The 22,503-nt window shown below is 52.3% G+C and overlaps 1 protein-coding gene across 2 annotated transcripts in view; it reads left to right on the forward strand.

Annotated features, from left to right (window-relative positions):
• UBAC2 (UBA domain containing 2) overlaps positions 1 to 8,991 on the forward strand; it is a 178,834-nt gene extending 169,843 nt beyond the window's left edge. Inside the window, exon 9 of one of the 2 annotated variants that reach the window (XM_025441375.3) lies at positions 7,760 to 8,991. In XM_025441375.3, coding sequence (XP_025297160.1) covers positions 7,760 to 7,867 — 108 coding nt within the window. In that variant the 3' untranslated portion in view covers positions 7,868 to 8,991. The remainder of the gene's footprint in view (positions 1 to 7,759) is intronic. The other variant, XM_025441376.3, reaches the window with a different exon arrangement.
• Positions 8,992 to 22,503: the final 13,512 nt, after the last annotated feature.

Below are 22,503 nucleotides of genomic sequence, written 5' to 3' on the forward strand. Positions count from 1 at the left end.
AGGTGATCTGACACCGCACTTGCAGGCCAGGTTGGGGGTGGGGGTAGCCATGAGAGCTAGGAGAGCCAGCTGGCCCCAAGCAGTAATGTGATTGTTACAATGAAGGGGAGGGAAGGGCGAGCCACTTCTCCCTGTGATTTTGGGCTGCTCCTCCTGGCAGGGTGTGCACATGGCCCAGCTGCCTGCCACGAATGGGCAAGGCAGCATGGGATTGGGTCGGGCATCTTTCAGGTGGGCATCACTTCCTACAAGTATCAGAATTTGGGAAGTAAGAACCCTCAAAACCATTTGTTTTTGACACCCTAAGTTAAAGGGAAGTTAAAGAAAACCACAGTTTTACTTGAACAAAACAGTGTATTTCACTGCCATACATTTCATTGGAAAGAATGTCCTGTTTCCTTAGTGTCGAAAAGTAGTTGAATTGCAAGTAGAAGGCCAAAGTGGGATTTCATTTATTCCCTCGAGTAAGAATTATCTTGAGATAGTAGGCACACATGTCCCACTCATAAAGGATTTTTTTTTTTAAAGGAAAGGAGAACTGATGCAGATTTATCTCCATGTCTATAGGTTTCTTTTTCTTGTTTGGCAGGGTCTCTCTTTAGAAAGCTTATTATGGGGAAAACACATCGTGCCTTGTTTGCCTAAGCGAGTGCTCTCCTGCGCTGCCTGCTGCTGGTCAAGTTCCCGCACTCAGCTGGCCAAATGGGAGCCTCGGACCTTGACCAAGAGCCACTGGTAGAGTCACATGCTGCTGGGGGACCTTCCACATGGCTAGGCTAGATTCCAGGGCCAGCTTCCCCTTGCTGTCCCTTACATTGAATTATCTCTGAACCTTGCCTCGAGAAAGTTAGGTCTTCGGCTCCAGAAAACAGGCATTGATGGTGTTCCCCTCAGGTACCTTCAGTTTTTATGAATCAGTGATGTGGAAGACAGGAAAGCCTAACACACTCTCTCTGGATGTTTACCCAACTATACCTGTTTGTTTTTTTTAAGATTTTATTTATTTATTCATGAGACACACAGAGAGAGAGAGAGAGAGAAAGAGGCAGAGACACAGGCAGAGGGAGAAGCAGGCTCCATGCAGGGAGCCTGACATGGGACTCGATCCCGGGACCCCAGGATCACGCCCTGGGCTGAAGGCGGCACTAAACCGCTGAGCCACCTGGGCTGCCCTACACCTGGTTTTTTAAAGAAATTAGAAGGGTTATTTAGATGTTTAGACTAGAAACCCAGGTGAACTCTAATCTGATGTTTTGTGGTGAGAAGTTTTAGGCAGAAGCTTTCCTACGATGCACAAGCAGAAAGAGAGTACTCACCGTGCTCCAAAGTGCAGAAGGAATGTTGAAAGAAATGTTTTCCAGAAAAGTTTACAGAGCATTTTTTAAGTTTCCCAAACTACTGCGAACATAGCCAGGCCCAGACGGACCGAGACGCCAGGTGTGTCTGCCCGTGTCTGTGGTCTGTCTCATGGTCGTCTGCCGTGGTGGCCTTGGTGTTTTACCAGCTTTATAATTTTGGCTGTTTATTAGTAGTCTTCCCCCACCACACGTTCAGTTCGTTAAAGAACTTACATCACTAAACTGAAGCCCCTTCTCTAATCGCCACTGTGCCAGGCTCTGTGGTTCTGTGTCAGGGAGTCAGGGGGACACATGGCCGGCGTGGTCCCAGTCCCCGGGAGTTCATCTGCTGGGGAAGATGGACAGCGCCCGAGTCACAGACACCGGCTCACCGTGGTTACTTCACACAGACCCTTGGAGCCGCCGAGAGAGTCTCTGAATATTTGTTGAGTTAGTGACACTCCTTTTTTTTTTTTTTTTTTTTTTTTTTTATTTATGATAGTCACAGAGAGAGAGGCAGAGGGAGAAGAGGCTCCATGCAGGAAGCCCGACGTGGGATTCGATCCCGGGTCTCCAGGATCGCACCCTGGGCCAAAGGCAGGCGCCAAACCGCTGCGCCACCCAGGGATCCCCTCAGGGGACACTCCTATATGGTCACAACTCGATTTAAACTGATCGGGATGTATTTCCATATTTTTATCTAGTCAGAACGAAGAGATACTACATTGATGTTTTCTCTTCCCTTGGACGTTCTAATAGCTGAACTAAAAGGGCAGGAAGCAGCCTGTAGAGGAAACAAATTGGGTTTTCAGTGTGATTTAATGTGTTTTGTGGCTAATATATATGCTTTGGATGGGGAAGGAGGTAGACTGAGTATCTGTAAATATCATTATTTATATAATCATCAGAATTGAATATTTGCCAGAATTTATACAAATGTAAAGTAAGGCTTTATAAGAGTCACAAATAATGTAGGCTTTTGTTAGAATTTTTTTTAAATTTATTCATGAGAGACACACAGAGAAAGAGGCAGAGACACAGGCAGAGGGAGAAGCAAGCTCCATGCAGGGAGCCCGAGGTCTCCAGGACACGCCCTGGGCTGAAGGCAGATGCTCAACCGCTGAGCCACCCGAGCTGCCCTTGATAGAATTTTTAAAACGATTCTTCCTATCTTTTTTCCCTTACTTGGGCTCACCACATTAGATTTTTCAGGCCAGCTCTTCTGTGTGCTATTTGATCACTAGAAATAGGTAACAAAAGTCATTCTTGCCTTCGTGTTTAAGCATGGCTGTTAGTAAGCTCCAGTAGGTTGTGTATGTCAGGGTGGACTTTGCTGTGAGCCAGTGTTGTACCAGGTCCCTGGCCTCTGGGCATAGCTCAAGCCTGTCCCTCGATGGCAGTGACCAGGGGCTCCAGAGGGACTGACTCTTCTGCCCTGAGACCCTCCTCCCAGCCACTCGGGGCTAGCTGGGGTTCCTTGAAAACAAACCAGGGCTCCCTAATTGGTGTAATAGACACAGTAGTTCTTTGCCCAACAAAGGATATAAATTGAGTAAAGTGAAAGCAGTTAAAGTGAACGCTAAAAACAAAACCTGAGAGTGGTTTTGTCAGGTTGTGGGAACCCTCTGAACTGAAGCTAAGAGGGTCAGAGGGAGGGACCCACACACCTGGGCCAGTCCGTCTTCAGGGGGGTGAGAATTCTCACCAGGGGCAGTGCCTACTGGGTACCTGTGAGATGCTGGTTACCAGGCAAGGCCCTTCACACATGTCGCCCACCGTGGCGATGCTTCAAGCCCACAGTTTTAGTTCCCTGCTTGGCTCACACGGTGCGTATGTGGCGTGTGGGGCCTGACCCCAGAGCCTGGGCCCTACCTGCCTGCTGATGGGCTTTCCCTACCCTCTCAGCAGCAGGGGCTGGGACAGTTCTCTTGCACTGAGGTCAGAGCTAAGACAGCCGCCAGCCTTCTCTGTGTTTTTATCTTAAGGAGTTGTGAATCTTTGGAGTCCTGTTTGTATTTGCTTCTCTGACTACAGGTCATTGCAGGAGCTCATGCTTCAGGTGCTGATAAGCCTCTTCCTCAGACAGTGACAGAGCACACTGGCATTGGGCAAGCTGGCTAGAGGTCAAGGACAGGTCACTGCTACGGTGTTGCAGTTGTTACATTGTCATGTGATGGTGGAGCACCCAGGGGAGCTGTAGGCACCTGTTGTCTGTGTCGCCAACCCGCTGCAGTTCAAACTCTGCTTGGGAACCTTGTACCACACTGGGAAGGGACGGCAGCGCCAGGCCTCCTTGTGGGCAGGGGAACCCCTCCTGGCACCGCCCCCCATTGGCAAATGGGAGCAGTTAAGAAACCTCTGTCAGAACTGCTGTCTCCCTGCTTCTTGTCTTTTCTGCCTGGTTATTACCCACATTCTTAAGCCCAAGCATACAATTTCACTTTCCCTTGGGTGTTTACTGTTTGGGACACTAGGAGAAACTTACAGATACACTTTTTTAGTGTAATTTTTACAGTTTTTTTAAAAGAAGAACTATTAACATTATTTCTACTTTATAAGTTTTTTCATCTGGTTACAGTACACGGTCATTCATCCAGGACCATTCTCCAATCACACTTGTTGTCTCACCCCTAAAAATCGCAGGAAGCTCTGAAGTCAGTTTTGGCTAACAGGGCCTGATCGCCAGCCTTCAGAGGAGGCATGGCCAGCCGCTGCAACCTTATACGTACAGCCAACGTGCTCTTCAGCGAAGACCTGTGAAAAACCCAGCCCAGTTGTTAAAACCAACGATGGCGCACGTGGGCTTCTTCATTTCTGAGAGAGCAAACTCAGGAGGAAGCCTCACATGCAGAGAAAGCTTTTCCCTTTGCACTGACGTCACTTATGTTCCCTGGGACACCCAGGAGATCCCCTCTAGGGGGGCAAGTGCAGGGCCTGCATGCAGTCAGTACTGGTGCTCTGCCGTGGTGGTCTGTGCAGCCAGCCCACCGTCAGCACCTTTTGGACTCCAAACCAGATTCAGAGTCCCTGGACAGAAGACTCAAGTACCAGCTGGAAGTTGTGGCCTAGCACCCTCGCCTGCCACCATTGTGGGTCTGGCTCACATGTCATCAGTTCCAGGTTGTGAATCATGATTTGTCAAACAAATAGATTTATTCCTGCTGGCTAGGTGCAAAGAAGCCGCCAGTCTTTAGCTATACTTGACGTACTAAAGGTGACAAAGTGGTGGTGATGAGTGTAGTGTTGGCCACACTGTTTGAAGTTGTTCAGAACAGCCATGTTGCTGGCCAGTGCTATTGTTTTCATGAATAACAGAGAGAAGGCGGGTAGAGCTGCCCACATCCTCACTAAGCTCCATTAACTCCACTAAAGGTAGTGGTTCTTAGCTAGAAGTAGGTGGAATAGACATCATTAAGGGTTACTTCAATCCAGGTAATAATGTAGGAAGGATTGCCTCGGTTTGACACGCGTCCAGCCCGAGTCCTGGAGCCCAACTCCCCGAGAGTGTGCTGGTTGGGGCAGAAAAAGCAAGGCGAGTCATACTCAGTTTGAAATCCCCCCAAGGAAAGAGGAAAGTGTGGATTCTGGTAATCAAATGGCAAAATTGATGTTTCATGTCTGGCAGAGCCTAAAATAGATTATCAAACAGATGACTTGAGTGTTAAGAAGAGCGTTGTGGTCTGTAGGTACCAACCTGCTCCTGCTAACACAGGATGTCATCAAGACATCTAACTAAATCTTGTCACTGTGAGAGGTACATCGGTGACAAGTGGAATGGATAGTTATAATATGAAGTGGGTTTTAAGCTGGCTAAAAATCTCTTGGTTCGCCAGTTGAGAAAGGGAGGCCTCTCATGAGTTCTGGGCCACATCTTTGATTTTGCCTGCTTGACATTTTCAATAATCACATGAGTGACCTTATAGAAGTTTACTAATCAGATCTGGGGATGATACAGTTTTGAGGGAGCTGAGTAACTTGGAGACAACAGAATTTAAACTGAAATTAGTTTTTGGCTAGAAAACGGCCAGAGGACATTTAACGGAGGTCCGTGAGGTCCTAAACCCAGAAGAGCACATAAAATTTCCACGGTAGGATATGTGAGGCCTGGCTTGGAGGCATTTCAGGTGAAAATACCGGAGTGTTTATAGCAGGCCCCAGCATACCTGGCCGCACACAAAGGAGCATGGGCACACGCATACACACGTGTGTGCACACGACAGAAGCACACCGTGCCGTATGGAGGTTGCGACCCCAGGGCGGCGCAGCGGGCGAGCACTGCCGGGAGGGCCGCGAGAAAGTGACGAGTCCTGAAGCTCAGGAGTCGGTGAGGCAGCCACGGCCCTTCTCGGAGGCCGCCCCACGGAGTGGCCGGGAGCAGCCCTCCCGACGGGTACGGGTGCAAGTCACAACCATGGCGAGCACAGGACGCAGGTCCTTGGAGCCGCAGGATGTCTCTGGGGTTCCTTCTCGTCTGGGAGAATGGGGCAGGGCCAGGCGCCCCGGAGCCCCCGGATGAAGCGGAGCTAACCAGGCCAGGGACGAAGGAAGAGCCCCCGGGAGAGGAGGCACCGGCAGTGAAGGCGGCGAGGGCCCTGCCGGGGTGCTGCCCGGAGAAGTGAAGGTGGGGAGGGCAGGACGGCAGCCTTCAGACGTGCCAAGTGCTTCACCCAGAAAAGGGAATGGGGTTGTTTCCTGGTACTTCAAAGGGCAAAATTAGGACCTTTGAAGTCCCATGGGTGGCAACCGGTGAGAGGCAGATTCTTCTTCGATTGAGGAAGAACTTTCCATCTTGACCAGTGAGTGAGGAGTGCTTGTGACATTCTGGGGAAGGTGGTTCTTTCCTGGAGCCGGAAGTGAAAGCAGAAGAACCCTGCCACTCTGCACACTGCCCGTCGGCCTGGGGAGCGGAGCTGGCCGTTGCCCGTGGCCCCCGGGGCTCTCCCGCGTGTGAGGGCCATGCCTGTCACTCGCCGACAGCCCTTTCCCAGGCCCGACGGTTCTTTAGAAAGCAGCTGTCGAGAGTCTCTGACCACAGCCCACAGTAAGAAACACCGTGCACAGCATGCATATGTGTGCATATGGAGAACTGAAATGCAGTTTTATGGAAGAAAGACCCCCACTACGTGCATATTTTAAACGCTAATCTTAACCCACTAAGTGTTGGTGATGCACTAAAGAGGTATCACAGCCTCAGTTTGAAAGATTCCAGCTAGAACTTGAGCTTCTGAGAAGTGCCCCCTGCCTCCTCTCTCTCCCTGAGGCTCCTGGAGGGACGAGGGCCCTGCCACCTGCTTGGCTCTGCGCTCCTTCCTCCCCCTCTTCCTCACTGCGGCCCCTCTGCCCGCCCTGCTCACACACCCCGACTCCCCTAGCAGGGGAAGGAGGGCAGTAGCAGGCTTTTTCTTTCCATTTTGCCCAAGACATTAGAAATGGTGACTAAGTCTTCAGTCCACAAAAGCCTCTTTCACCCACATGTGAAAATCTCAACGTGTGTGTCATTTTTCATTACATATTATTGCAAATGTATATTTCAACATAAGTACGAAGAATAGATTCCTTTGGCTAGTTTGGGGTCATAAATATGTGTATAATACATCTCTAAATGTGAAAAAAGTTTACAAATAAACTTTAGTGGCACTGCCCACTCCATTGGAAATTGTATGTCAAAGTACAGGAAACCTCTGTATTCACAGGTTCAGGATTTGTGGTCAAGAAAATGCAAGCCTCCTCCTCCCTACCCTTGGTAACTTTAGCTACCTCCTCCCCCCCTGCTTCTGCCTCAGGCCTCACCCCCCCCCCTTTTTTGTGCATGCATTCTCTGCTGCTGCCCAGAGAGCCCCCACCACCACCAGGAACCTAGCAAATGTTACAATTCACATGAAAGGTTAATGAGGTATAGGCATCCAAAGGACACTTCTCTATGTGATTCCAAGAACCTGCACAGATTTTTGTCACCGGTGTTTGCCAGCATCAGAAATAATATTCAATTAAGCAACTGTTTACATGCACAAGGAAACATGCCTTGAGGAGTTTGCAGGAATCAGATTTGATACTGAAGAAGTGTGAAAGTTGTGTGAACGGAGGGCTGCTTGTACAGACCAGCTTTCCAGGCAGCACCCCTTGGGCTCATCCACCCTCTGCTCGTTTTGACAGATCACTTGACCCTTGGACGCTTGTTGCTGGTCTCTAAAATAAGGATTAAATGAGATAATTATACTTATTAGCTATATGGTAAGCACTTTATGGCACATTAAGCTGTGCCTAATCAAAATTTTTTAAAGATCAGATTTCAGACTGAAATGAAAATTAGGGGTTTTTAAAGAAACCTCTCCTACAGAACTCTCATGGGGAACATTATGGGGGCTGGTGGCTAAGTAGCAGAGTCTTCAACCTCATCAGATTTCTGGTTTTTCTGTTTTCAGGTTGCTCGGCTCATGGAGATGGGATTTTCTAGGGGTGATGCTTTGGAAGCCCTGAGAGCTTCAAACAATGACCTGAATGTGGCTACCAACTTCCTGCTGCAGCACTGAGAGTCCTGAGTGGTGGATAGAGACTGGCCAAGCTGCTACCCCCCCACCCCCACCCCTCAAGCGGGTGAGGTCCTGACCCTGAGGCAGCCTGGGGCCAGCACTGTCCTGGGCATGCGTCTTCCTGTGCTCTCATGGGCAAACGGTGGTTCCCACCGCTCCTCCCTTCATTCCAAGGCCATTGCCGTTAAAAAAAAAGTCTCGAAAATAAGTTTGCCATTAAATCAGCATGTATTTTTCTATCTGCATTTTTTTTAATGGGGCATTTTCCTTCATTTGGTGAATCATCACTCATTCCTAATGTGTTTAAAATCCATTAAAACTGCAAATTTCTGTAAGCAATGGAATAGCACCCACAATGGGAAATTATTGCTAACGTAATCTTCTTTCCACTGTAATGTGTCAGCCTACATTATATCCGATCATAAATCCCATGACAGGGGAATGTTATTCAGGAAGAACATGGCAAAATATTCCTTATGGACTATTTCTTATCACTATTTTTTCCCTCACATTTGCTTTCAAACCCCAGTGGCTGCTGGGTGTCACCTTTTCTAGGGAGTGAACAGCACAGATCTGCTGCCCTCGGTCTTAGCCAGGCCTGAGCGAAGAAGGAGAAACAGAGAAGCAGATTCTACTCCCCACAGTTCCTGCCCATTTCATCCAGGGAGTATCTCTAACTCCTGCTCTTCCTCACTTCCATTAAAGAAAATAGTAAGTTCTGATTCAAGGTTCTGGAATACTCTGTGAAACTTAACTGAGGTTCCTTTTGCTCAGAATATGTGCGGTTATCCTCTCAGGCTGGGGGTGAAAACAGGACAGAGCAGGGGCTCCCTGGAGCAGTGTGGGGCCCAGCCGCTCTGGAGGCAGGAGCTCCCCAGCCCCGTGTGACCTGATGTCTGTGCCAGGCGGGGTGGACTGCCTGCAGAGGACACCGCCACAGGGAGGAGGGAGGCAGAGGGAGGCAGGGGTGGGCCTGGTGAGGGCCAGGGGATGGAAGCAGGGCAACTGTTAAGATCAAAGGCAATGATGTGACTCCTGTGTTCTGCAAAAGGAGCGGCAATGTATCAAATTGATGCAAATTTGGACAAGTGTAATACTTATAATAAAGTTTTTAATGTGTTTTACTTTGTGATATTTTTTATTAGACTTACCTAAATAAAACTTTGTTCTAGACTGTATAATTTACCACCAAAATTCTTTAGTTTTTTGTTTTGCCAGTGCTCATCTTTCTTCAGAAGATTTGGGTGCTTTTTTTGGAAGTGAGAAAAGCCCCTTTGTTCCTGTAAGATGACCCTGTGAGGCCCCATCCTTAGGCTTGTTGGGGCCCTCAGGTGCTCAGAATGGGGGTTGAGATGACTCTGGGAGCCCCACTGGTCCCAGTACAGGCCCTGACTTGATCTGAGTCTCCCTGCGTTGGGTGTAAGGACAGTTGACGGGCAGACCGTCCCCGGCTCCTTTCACAGACCAGTGAGTGGCTCACACAGGACAGGCTGCAAGTGCACTGAGGTGCGCTCGGGTACGAATGGCCGAGCCCGTCCGCGCCCCCCCTCCGACCTTCCAACGAGAAGGTCCCGGGAGCGCTCCCCCGTGTCGGGAGCTCCACCAGCTCCTGTGCGCCTTCTCTCAAACAGCTCTGCACAAGGCCTAACCAAACCGGAGGCAGAGGCGTCTCAGGGCCCAGGGCCCAGAGGCTGGGAAGCAGACAGCCCCCCCTGCGAGGACCCCAGCGTGCAGCCCCGATCAGAAGGGTCCAAGCACCCGGCGGTTCTGGTCAGTTTTCTGGGTCAGGCTTCTCTCCTAAATGGGATCACCTCTCAAAGGTCCTCGTCCTGCTGAAGGAGGAGCCTCCGCGCCCTCCGACTGACGGGAGTATGATGGGGGGGGGGCTATGACCGCAGACACGTACCTGCTCAGGGGCAGAGTGGGAAGTCGCCCTCAAGTTCACCCTGACCCCCAGCCTCTCTTCCAGCTGCCCATCTGTATCACGCACCTGCCAGGCCCAGCCACCGCCGCACCCCTGCAGCTCATCTCGACCCCGACCCCCAACACGCCCCAACCCTGCACAAGCATCTGACTCTTCAGTCTTGGGCACGATATTCTCTTGACCTCACTGGAGTTCCCATCCCTGGCCCGTGGCTCTTCCTGCAGATTTGACCCAACTGCAGCCACTGATTCCAAGAGCTTGAATACCCCAAACCACCCCTTGTCAAGACCCCAGAAATCTTTCGGGCTGATGGGATCCCTAGAGAAAAACCTTTTGTGTTCAATGCATAGTGACGCATGCCAGCGGGGGGCATCAGCGAGCCATGTGGTTTGGTTTCCCAAAGCCCAGAAAAGATCATGCAGACTTGGGACTTGGTGAGAACAGTAGTAACAGATCTGGCCTAATTTTCAAACAAGCAGATTCCAGACTGAAAAGAGAAGGGAAGAAGGAAAAAGTCTATGGTGAACTACCCCCCCTTTCCCCCTCTTTCCAAATTAAGGAAAGTCTGCCTCTGAAGTCCTGATTCATAAACCGAGGCTGAGTTTAGGATTAGAAAGTAAAAAAGCAAAATTTCGGGGAAATGGAGTCCAAAATTGGGAACGCACACCCTCCAGGACCGCTTAGGACTTTTTCTGAGTCCCTGAGCTCAGGTGCCCATGGCAGTGGTTCTTATGTGGAGATAAAAGGGTCTCCAGTCCGAACTTGACTTTTATTTTACTCAGGTAGCTGCAGTGGTACTTAATTTGTGAGAATCAAAGGTTATTCTTCAGAATCCCCTAACCGCTGCAGCATGTTTGTAAAGGGACAGGCCAAGAATGTCAAACGGGCTTTCTGGCTCCGAGTGAAATTTTAGCTCTGAAAACCGCAGTCTTGCACGTGAGAAGACTCACCAGAATCCTGTGAACTTGCTAACCCGCTTGATACGGTCGTGTCTACGGAGGAGCCACGATGGCTACGTGCTGGTGCCTAGACAGAGGTGGGATTTCAGGCAGAGGGGTGGGGAGGGGTGCAGCTGGCTTGGGTCTGGAGGCGGAGGGGGTTTGCCCGGAGTCGGAGTCGGGGTGACCACCAGGGATGGGGGGAGTAGATCCCGAAAGAGGCGGGGATTAGAGACCTAGGTTGGGAGTCCTGCTCCGGGAATCGGGGAGGAAGAAAGCGAAGGCAGGTGACAATGCGGAGAGAGGAAAGAAGAGGGTTAATTTCGTGCATTTCTGGTGAAGGAGAAGCTGGAGAGGAGGTGAGAATCCGGGGGAGGGGCCAGCGTGGCGGTGCTGCAGGCCAGGGCCAGGGGAGAGGTCGGGCAGCCCAGCCGTGGCGGTGCCAGAGGACAAGAGCCGCAGCAGCGGACGGGAAGGAGGCCAGGGGCCGTGTGTGCACCGGTCCAGGAAATGTGGGGCAGGAGGGGGCGGGGGGACGGGTCCTGGGCCCGCTGCAGGTCAAGGTCACTAAGACATGGAGAGCCCCGAGCTCGAGGCCCGGGAAGGCGCGTGAGGAGAACCGAGAACAGGGGTTGGCCTTGGCCTTAGGAACCGGGGAGGACGCTCTGTCCTCAGGACCAGAGGAAGGGGACAGTGAAAGGAGCTAGGTGAGCCGTAACCTTGGAGCAAAGTTGAAGAAATTCAAGTGGCCGTTTCTGGCTTCCTAACCAAGAAGGAAGTGAGGAGGGGCCCCAGGTGGGGCTGGGGGCTGGCGGAGCACTGCTGAAGGCCTGTTACACACACAGACTCCGTATCGGCCACTTGAGGCCCCCTGAGCGGGGACTGCAGAGCCCTAAGAGATGCAGACAGAAATTCAGGCAGTCCCAGCCCAGCTCCCCTGCACCGCCCCTCCCAGGGCCTTCTGGACCCACGACCCACGACTCCGCCTCTCCCTGCTCTGAGCTGCCCTGGGGTCTGAGGAGACTGGGGGCGGGGGACTCCTGAGGATGAGTAGGGCACAGGGGTCTCCTGGGGCCACCCCAACGTTTCCAACCCCTAGATACCCCCCGCCCCTCACCCAAACACACGGGTGCCTTGGGGGCCCTGGGATCACTCCAAGGCCGGCAGAGAGGTGTCCCCCAGTGGCCAGACCCACATATCTCAGGGCCTCCACCTGGCTGCCGCAAAAAGAGAAGCAACAAACGGATTGCAGGGTGACCCAGTAACCTCCAGTGGTTGACCCTGGAGAAAACCTCCAGAACCCCCACATCTGGGCCCAGGCTTGGAAGGAGCCCATTCAATCTGACTTCTGCCACTTGGCCCAGACTCCTTAGCAACCCCCGTACCCCCAAGGCTTCCACAAGCAAAGCTGCCCCCCCCCGCCCCGTGTGGTATCTTAACTTTACGCAGCTCACACACCGGTCAGAGGAGCAGAGAACATGCACCTGCTTCCAGCCTACATTTTATAGTGAGGACATGGGGTCAGAAGGAGCCAGGAGCAGGGACAGGGCAGGATGGACTTGAGGCTAAAAGCAGCCTTCTTGCCCTGCCAGCCAGGTCCCTGCCCCAACCGTGGACTCGGCCGCCCCCACCCTCCTCCCAAAGTTAGCATCTCTCCCTGGGGCTGCTGCAGCCTGGGGCCCTGGGCTCTGGCGTCCTGCTGGGGAATTCAGCATCCCCCCCTCGCCCCCCTGCAACCTGCGGGGGCAGCAGAGGGAGAGAAGGAAAGATGCATCCATTCAACCTCCAGACTTTCCACCTTGGGCGGCCCTGGCTGCCAGATTCCTGCCCTGCTCCCCCCACACCCTGCTCTGACCAGCCCTGGGTCCGCTGGACCCCCCTCCCGGTCCTGCTGCCCTGCCATCTGCACCAAGAGGGAAATGTCTGAGGGAGGCTGCAGGAAGCAGGAGGCATGAGGCCAGGATTCCTCCACGGGGCCAGAGTTGTCCTTTCAAATCACAAAATGTGCCCAAAGCCACGTCCACCTAGCTCTCCCCCACTCCCACGTGCTCCTGAGGAACTAAGGTGCTCTCCTGACGCTGCACAACCTCGGGATGGGGTCGCTGCAACTTTCCAAGAGCACTGGTGGGGGCGGAGCCGTCTCTCCCTCCCCGAGGTAAACGGCATTAAGGACAGGTCCCCTTTGCGAAGGTGGCCGGGTGGAACCCAAGCAGCAGACTGGATTCAATGCCTTTGGGATCTTTAAACAGAGGCTGTGGGTTCCCGTGGGCCTGGCCCCTGGAGCCCTAGTCTGCATTTAGCCCCTGGGTTAAGTGCGCAGCGGGCAGGTCATCCCTCCCTAGGCCGGGCTGCAGAGGGGAGGAGGGATCAGGAGGCGGCAGGGAGCACCCAGGTTGGGGGCCCCTGTGCTGGTGGGGAAGGGGGCCCAGCTCCTTGCTCCTGGTCCCCAGGCCCCTTCGGAGTTGTGCTGTGTCCCCAGGTGGGGGAAGCACCCAGCAGCCTGGTTGGCTGACTTTTCCGTCTTAGGTTTATTCACGGGGGACCGTGGTCGGTTTTGCTCTTTTGTTGTCTCAACAGCTGGTTGCACAGAGGTTTCATTGTAAGAGCACGTAATGATGTCCCCAGGAGCGCCGCGTCGCGCGGACGGCCGGCCCGCCTCGTACGATCTGTGCAGATCTCGCAAAGCCCTGTGTGTATCCTGAACTAACCTCATCTTTCATATGCACGAAGCCGTGAGGGTCACAGAGGTCCTTCCAGAATAGGCCAAGTCTTTGCACGCCAATGGGTATGGTGGCTGAAGTGTTGCCCCCTCAGCAGGTGGGGGCCGTGTGGTGTTTAAATCTGCACAAATCGGGCGCCTGGGTGGCTCTGTCGGTTGAAGTCTCTGCCTTCGGCTCAGATCATGATGATCTCAGGGTCCTGGGATCGAGCCCCATGTCGGGCTCCCTGCTCAGCCAGAAGCCCGCTGCTCCCTCTCCCCCTGCTCATGCTCTCGCTCTCTCTCTCAAATAAATAAAAATCTTAAAAAAAAATACATCTGCACAAAGATGGATGTGATGTCAGCGTCTGCTGTCGCCTTACGGGCCTGTTCAAAGGGCGGAATGAACTTATTTTGCTTAAACACAAAAGCCAAGCGAACAATCAGAAAAGCCAGCGGCCTGAGCAGAGTGGGCGCGGGAGGCCAGCCCTTGTTCTGCCTGGGAGGAGACAGCCCGAATGAGGACGGAGCAGCAGATAAAGCCAAATACCCGCTCCCAGCCTCAAATAAAGACACATTTGAGGATGCCATTGTTCGGAGGCTGAGGAAGGAAGTAGAGAGGGCACGGGGCCTACAGAGAGGCTGTTTTACTGTTGTTTCTAACCTTACATAGATTCTGTATGTGCGCCTTTGTGTTATGAAATAGTCAATAAAAAGCTAAAAGCCTCCAAAGAAATCTTGCATCCCTCTTACGGGCTTGCAGACTTCTTCCAGAGGTTCAGCCTGGGCAGCTTCGCACCCCCCCCACACGTCGGGAGCCCCCCAGAGCCCCACCACTGGAATGTGACTGCAGCCTACAGGGCACTAGAACCCAGGAGGACTTCTCATACCCCACCCCCCCTCACCCCCCACCCCGTTTCAGTTTCTGGCCCAGCTGGGGCTGGGGGCAGAACGCAGCATTTGCTCAGGACTCACCATGGATTCTGGCGCTTTCCAGGGGATTCCTGCATGGTCTCAAACCTGAGTCTTCCTGTCCAAAGCAAGTAGATGTCCTCAAAGAGCACTGGACCCAGGCTACCCCTGGACTGTGGCGTCTGGCCTGGGCTTGTGCTTTAGGTGGAAATTAATCCACCTCAGTCCTTGCATATGCCCCCAGCCTAGCCACGTGGGCTCTAGAACCATCCACCTCAGGGCAGTGCAGGGTACAGATCCACGGGAACCAAAAGAGGGGCTGGTTCCTGGGGCCTGGCATCTGGGGCGGGGAACCCGTAGCCAGGAACGGGAAGCAGCATTTCCCACAGGCCCAGCCCTCCAGGTCATGCTCTGGTGCACGACTGCTAACCAGCAATTCTCCTGAGCCAGGGATCCTCTGCTGGGTGCCTCCTGGCACCGAGGGCTGAAATTACCATAATAAGCCCCCTGTGGGCAAGGGCTGTGCTATCAGCTCCACCCCAACTTCCTCCACATGCCCCAGGCATCCAATGAGTGAGTGAGTGAGTGAGTGAGAGTGAGGACGCAATATTAAAATACAATCTCTAGAGATGCCCAGCTGGCTCATCGAGGGATGCCCAGCTAGCTCAGTTGGAAGAGTAGGAGGCTCTTGATGGGGGGGATTGTTAAGTTTGAGCCCCACGCTGGATATAGAGATTACTAAGAAGTAAAATCGTTTTTTTTTTTTTAAAGAATGCATTGTTTACACACATAATAAAATAAAATAAAATAAAATAAAATAAAATAAAATAAAATAAAATAATAAAATAAAATAAAATAAAATAAAATTTCTGCCCTCTAAGAGAATGGCCACTATTTTTAGTACAGATGGCCCAGAAGCTGTCCCGTCCAAGCGGGGCACTGAGAGTTATTTGGTGAACACTGGAAAGAGACATCAACGGCAGAACCTATATATGAGTATATATGTGTATGTCTGTAGAACCCATATTTTACATGTTTTAATTAATGCATGTCAATGTAATTCACCAATCTTCTGGTGTTGATGTAGCTAAGCCTGTTTTTTGTTGTTTTTTTTAAAGATTTTATTTATTTATTCATGAGAGACACACAGAGAGAGAGAGAGGCAGGGACACAGGCAGAGGGAGAAGCAGGCTCCCTGCAGGGAGCCCAATGGGGACTCGATCCCAGGACTCCAGGATCACAACCTGAGCTGAAGGTAGAAGCTCAATCACTGAGCCACCCAAGTGCCCCCCCTTTTTAAAAAATTATAGTTGTACTGGTTAGAAACTTGTGTCTTTCATAATCCACATTCATATGGCATGGTTTGTGAGTGCCACTTTGGATCTCTGTCCCAGCTCACACGAGAGCTCAGTGAAGCGATGAGAGTGCATCATCCCGGATTTTTTACCTTTATCTAACGTCTTAGAATTGTCACCCTCACACCCATTTGGACAGCAGGCTTGGTTTTGTTAGCAACTTACCTCCATCAAATGTTCTAAAGCATTCCCCGCCACTCTAATAAAAACAGCTCCTTTTCTCCTATGTACTTTATAAGTTTACACAATAATTAGATTCTTTGATTTTAGTAACAATTCACATGAGAAGCTTTGGGAACACAAGCAGCTGTTTCTCGGTGAGCACAGCACACCCCTTATGGGGACGGAAGACCATGGACTGGAGCAAGGCCACCAGGCCCCGTCCCCTGCCCGTCTGCCCCCGAGCTAGCTCAGTGGGATCTGCTGAGAGAATTTCCATCGTTGGCTACAATTGTGGAGAATAGTGCAGAGAGTCATTCACCTTGGGAGAATCCCCAAAAGGGGTCCCCCAAAGGGCAGCGTTAAGGACATTGAGGGACCTCTGCCCCTGATTTCTTATTCTCACAGAGTTTGGTCTCCCATCTCTGGGGGGCCGCACAGTAGCCCCTTGGTGGCCCCCGAGCCCCTGTCCCCATCCGGCTCTCCCCTCCTCTGTCCCTCTCTCCTGGGGTTTCTGTCCCCAGCATCGTGGCAGCCAGGCTCCACACCGGGCCCTGTTCTCCCAGACTAGAGAGTGGCCACCAGCCAGAGGCGACACTGGCTGTGGAAGTCAAGCCACCCACAAGGGACACATAGGCCGGGAGAAGCTGCTGAAGATGCACCAAGGCAGATGCCGGCCAAGCCCGTGTGCTCACGGACCCAGAGCCAGGCTTACCGGTCTGAAGGGCTCACCCGCAGGCGTCACCCGGATCTCAGGGCGGGAAGGACGTCAGCGATCGTCTTGACTGATGTCCTCTGCTGTCACGGGAAGCCAAGTTCCAGAACTGCCCACGCGTCACTGCAGGACACTGGCCCCCGCATTCTGTGAGGTCCCCGTCCAAAGGGGACGGGACAGTGGGGGGCGAGCCTCGGAAGGGCAGGAGGCACCAGGCAGGGCTCTCCACGGCGCTTCCCCGGCAAGGTGCCTCCGGGCCTGGACCTGTCGCCCCCCGCAGCGACCGGGTGGGCTGCGCTGCCCGGCCAGGGGACATCAGAGGCTACATGCGAGGACTTTACTACTGCTCCCTTCTCAGGCACATCCCCACATGCACACCAGAACCTTCTGTGACTCTAAGAGATGAGCACTTGGATAAAACAACAGATAAGATTAACGAATTCTGCAGAATGTTTGACAGAGCAGGGCAGGTGAGCGAGCTGGAAAAACCATCTTTAGGCCGTAGGACGAGCGTGGGGGCCCCACATGAAAGTTCCTCCATAAATGTGGGTCACCAGCTTGGCCTGGGGATGATAAAGCATCTGGGGACCACGTGGCGTGTGGGGCCGTGAGCCGGGGTGCCGGGGCGCACCCGCCCTGCCCACGTCTCCACCGCTGGCATCGCCCCCGCGTGTCACCTGCCCTAGGAGGCACAGCCGCCGGCTCCTCTCCAGCACAAGCCGCGCTCGAGTGAGGCGGGACACCTCTAGCTCCGGGGTCGGGGGTCCTGGAAAAATAAGTGGCAATAATAACACCCGCTGGATTTTGGCTTCTCTCGTTCTTTCAACACGTAGTAGGGGGTGTGAAGTCTGAAGAAGAGAGCAGAAGCCGTTTACTTTGCTGAACTGCGGTGGAAAGATGGGGAACACCGGGGGGGGGGGGGTTGCCGGGGCTGCCGGAGCTAAGGACCCCGCACGGGGACCCAACAGCCGAGGTGTATTCCCGCGGAGGAGGAGGCTGGGCGGCTGAGCCCGGGGGTGGCCAAGGGTGCTCTCTTCCCAGGCCGCCCTCCTGGGCTTGCGGGAACCGGCCGCCTGGTGTCTTCGCGGGTCCTGCTTCTTGTGCCTTCCTGCGCCCCAGTGTCTCCTTAGGACAGCCGTCCATCGGATCGGGGCTCACACTAACCACTCCACTGCAGACTGTCCCCAAGGGCAGTCCCATTGGCAGGTACGGGCGTTAGGACTTCGACATGAATTTTGGCGGGACGCAAAGCATCCTGTAACGAATCCCTTGAGGACAGAATGAAGGACCCTCCTGCTGGGGACCGACCCTGGGCCCCCTCTCCGCAGCGGTGATGATGCTGACAGCGGCGGGGGCAGGAAGGAGGCAGGTAACTGGGGCGGCCATCACCTCCCAGCCCAGTGGCAACCAGGCCAGCGAGTAGGCTGGGGAGGCAGCGGGCCTGTGGGGAACACGGGCTCGACAGGCGCCACCCCGCGGGCCTCCCTGCCCGCACCGCCCGCCTGCCGGGCGCCGGGCCGCGGGGCCTGCTTCCTACACCTACACCTACAACCGGTAAAAGGCGTATTACGGCAATATTCTTCATGCATTTTGATACTACTAATAGGCTATCCTGATTTTAAAAATGAATACTGGGGATCCCTGGGTGGCGCAGCGGTTTGGCGCCTGCCTTTGGCCCAGGGCGCGATCCTGGAGACCCGGGATCGAATCCCACGTCGGGCTCCCGGTGCATGGAGCCTGCTTCTCCCTCTGCCTGTGTCTCTGCCTCTCTCTCTCTCTCTGTGACTATCATAAATAAATTAAAAAAAATTTTTTTTTTAAATGAATACTAAGCGGGGGCGGGGGTTTGCCTGGGTGGCAAACGTCTGCCTTCGGCTCAGGTTCTGATCTTAGAGTCCTGGGATTGAGCCCCACATCAGGCCCCCCTGCTCAGCAGGGAGTCTGCTTCTCCCTCTGCCCCTCCCCACTTGTGTACATGCTCTGTCTCTCTGTCTCAAATAAAAATAAAATATTTTTATTAAAAAAATTTTTTTAAATAGCTTATTTATTTATTCATGAGAGACACGCAGAGAGAGAGAGAGAGAGGCAGAGACACAGGCAGAGGGAGAAGCAGGCTCCATGCAGGGAGCCCGACGTGGGACTCAATCCTGGGTCTCCAGGATCACGCCCTGGGCTGAAAACGGGGCTAAACTGCTGAGCCACCCGGACTGCCCTAAAATCTTTTTAAAAAAAGAAAATGAATACTAAAGATTCTGACATATTTAATGTCATGCAGTTGCCCTGGCTGACCTTGGTCAAGAAATATTCCCACGAACCTAGACACCTGTCCATTTATGCATGTACCTCTGCATCCCCTGGTCCTCCTTCTCTCCTCTTAAAAAAAAAAAAAAAAAAAAAAAAAAGGTTTTAAAATGGTGAACTTCCAGGCACCTGGGTGGCTCAGTCAGTTAGGTATCTGACTCTTGATTTTTTTTAAGATATTTATTTATTTATTTATTTATTCATGAGACACACAGAGAGAGAGGTAGAGACCTAGGCAGAGGGAGGAGCAAGCTCCCTGTGGGGAGCCCGATGGGGGACTCGGATCCCAGGACCCCAGGGTCATGCTCTGAGCTGAAGACAGATTCTCAACCACTGAGCACCCAGGTGCCCCTGACTTTTGATTTCAACTTAGGTCTTTATCTCAGAGTCGTGTGTTCAAACCCCACACTCACAGTGGAGCCTACTAAAAAAATTAAATAAATAAAATAAAATGGTGTGTTTCACCAGAGACTCTTCTCCATTGTCTCCTTCTGTCTTGTGTATCTTCACCATCAGCCTCTTCTCTGATTCTTTCCCTGCTAGACTGAAACCATAACAATTTCTATCTGGTTAAAAAAAAAATCCCATCCCTGATTCTTGAAGACCAGTCTCTTGAGACATGCTTGGACACCTGCTGACCCCGAGGTCTCCTCAGCCTGCTGCCATCTGGCTTCGGTCCCCCCGGCCAGGTTTTTGCCAAATGCAAGATCACTCCTCAGGCTGCTAGTCATTTCCTCCTTGTTCCCTCACCTCTCTTGGATTTTGTAACATCGTCCTCTCAGTTTTCCTGCCACTTTCTTCCCGGTGTCTCCTGTAGGTTTCTCAGGTGCTTCCCTCCCTTAGCATGAATGTTCCTCTTGGTGTTTTGTGTTTTGCTAAGGCCTCTGTATTCATCATGCCTTTTTATATTCTGTATTCTGCTGCACTGGCTTCCAGGCCCTTCCTGGAGCATCTGGAGGGAGGGACTGCGCCCCCCCCCCCCCCCCCCCCCCCCCCCCCCCGCCCAGGGGATAATAATTCCTGGGGATAATAAATGAGTGCACTTTTCAAATGCAAACCAACCAGTCCAGAGCCCTCCTTTGTCAGGCGGGCACAACTCACCAGCCCTAATCACCCAGGACCTCGGGAACCTGCTCCCTTACCCCATACCCTGTACCCCGGAGCCCAGGGAGGATTCAAGCTCACCTGGCCTGAGTTGGTCTGCTCTGTGGCTCCTGCCACGTTTCTCCTCACTCCCCCTGAGCCCTGACTCCTAACCCACCCTAGAGGTCCTTTGTATGGCTCTGCAGGGTGTGGTGTGCCCCTTCTCTTGGGAACCTTAAGTAACTTTTCTTTTTTTTAATTTTTAATTTAAATTCAATTTGCCAACACATAGTATAACACCCAGTGCTCATCCCATCAAGTGCCCTCCTCAGTTGTCCTTCACCCAGTTACCCCAACCCCCCCCACCTCCCCTTCCACAACCCTTTGTTCCCCAGTTAGGAGTCTCTCATGGTTTGTCTCCCTCTCTAATTTTCCCCCACTTAGTTTCCCTCCTTTTCCCTTATAATCCTTTTCACTATTTCTTACATAGTAACTAACTTTTCAATGACAAGTGGCTCCTTATCTGTTAGCCCCACCATGCGGAATAATGTCATAGAGCCTACACCACGCAATGAGCTCCCACCATTCTCTCTGGGAGTATCATCTACCTCATACCTCCCAAATCTGTACCCTCACCCTAAATCTCTCTTCTTGTCCTGCATTGTACTGGACACCTCCATGCCTTCCCACCTTCTCCCACCCCCAAACTAGATCTTATCCTGTATTCCCTATCGGGAATGATGCTGCCATCAAGCCAGCTTTCCAGCCCCAAACCTGGGAGCCCTTGCAAACAGCCTTCCCAGGCTCTTCTTCCAGCACTTGACCCCTTACATGCAACCTACTGAAGGGAGTAACATCAGGCAAACACACAGAGGGCTCTTCGCTCCCCGAGGACACACCACCTCCCACTGCCTGTCCCATTGCAAGGCATCTAAGGCAACAGACTGCACGTCGGTGTTTCTTGGAATCAAAGAATGTGAGCACAAGAAGGTGGTGTAGACCTTTGGCATTAGAAAACAAGACTTTCAAGATTGTTTTTAAAGGATTTATTTACTCAATCATTCATTCATTCATTCATTCTAGAGAGAGTGTGTGTGCAAGGTAGGGGAGGGGCAGAGGGAGGGGAAGGATAGAGACAATCCCTGAGATCATGACCTGAGCCAAAATCAAGAATCGGAAGCTTACCCGACTGAGCCACCCAGACACCCTAAGTCTTTCCAGATTTCAACAATTATAGAGGAAGCAGGACTTCCATGGCCTGACATGTGATCTGACCCGTGCAGCACAGGGTTGGGGCCTCTGAGGGTGACACGGCCTGGCCTTGAGCCTGGTTGCTGCAGCCCTCACATGCCAGAAGAACTTCACACTCCCTGTGCCTGTCGCTACGCAGTTGCTTGGTGAAGTGAGAAAGAAAGCTGTAGTGAAAGCTGGACAGTGGTTGACTTGTGGTGTGCAACAACGCCAGGGAAATGTGATTCTTAGTGAAAATGTGCTTTCTGGAGAAAGCCAAGAGACTGTAGGAGCATTTGGGTATCTACGAACTTGATTGATGAAACTCTCTGCTCTTCCCCCTTAAAATGCCAAGGGATCGAGATTCTTAGAAGTTGACATGAAACCCTCACCCCAATGGTAGACTCCCCTGCACAGCTCTGCTGGTTGGGCACCCTTTATACATCCCCAGGGAGTGGGACTCGGGGACCTTATCACAGAGCCCTGACATACATGGTTGCCCGGGGCTTCATAGTGTTCTCTGGACCCATCTCCCATGAGAAGGGTGAAGAGACCTTTCAAGGGGGTCACTCCAAGGCTTCCATTTTGACATGGGTTATTTTGATAGGGCCTAGAAAATAAACCATGACAGTTAAACTATTTTTAAAACCAACTCTGGTTTAAACTAGACTGACCCATCTTACCCCTTCTTCCAAGCCTCACCCTCACAGTGGGGCTCTGAGGCAGTGTGGGGGTTTAAAGCTGGGGAGAGTTGAGGGATGGGATGGGACTCAGAAGAGTCTGGAAACAGGGTGTCCAGAAATGGGTGGGTGTTATGGGTTGATTTTGTCCTCCCACAAGATAGGATGAAGTCCCAAATCCCAGCACCTGTGAACATGACCATAATTGGAAGCAGGTTCTTTGCAGGTGTAATTAAATTAAAACGAGGTTATTAGGGTGGGCCAAATCCAAGATGGCTGGTGTCCTTATGAAAAGACGATGCCACGTGAAGGCAGAGACGCACCAGGAATGCCGTGTGAACATGGAGGCACAGATCAGGGATGCTTTACAAGCCAAGGAACACCAGAGATCACCAGCAAACCCCCAGAAGCTGAGGAGAGGCTGGAACAGAGTCTCCCTCACAGCCTCAGAAGCAACCAGCCACATCAAACCTTGATTTTGGAGTTCTAGCCTCTAGAAGTATGCAAGAAGGTTCTGTTTTAATGGAACCAACTGACAGTATTTTGTAACCGTAGCTTTGGCAAACTGGCACCGTGGGTAAGAGAGCTGCTGCCCACAGTCTCCTGGGGGGGACATGGTCCTCACACTTGAGTGAGCAACA

The sequence above is a fragment of the Canis lupus genome, chromosome 22, assembly GCF_003254725.2.
Source record: "Canis lupus dingo isolate Sandy chromosome 22, ASM325472v2, whole genome shotgun sequence".
NCBI classification, from domain to species: Eukaryota; Metazoa; Chordata; class Mammalia; order Carnivora; family Canidae; genus Canis; species Canis lupus.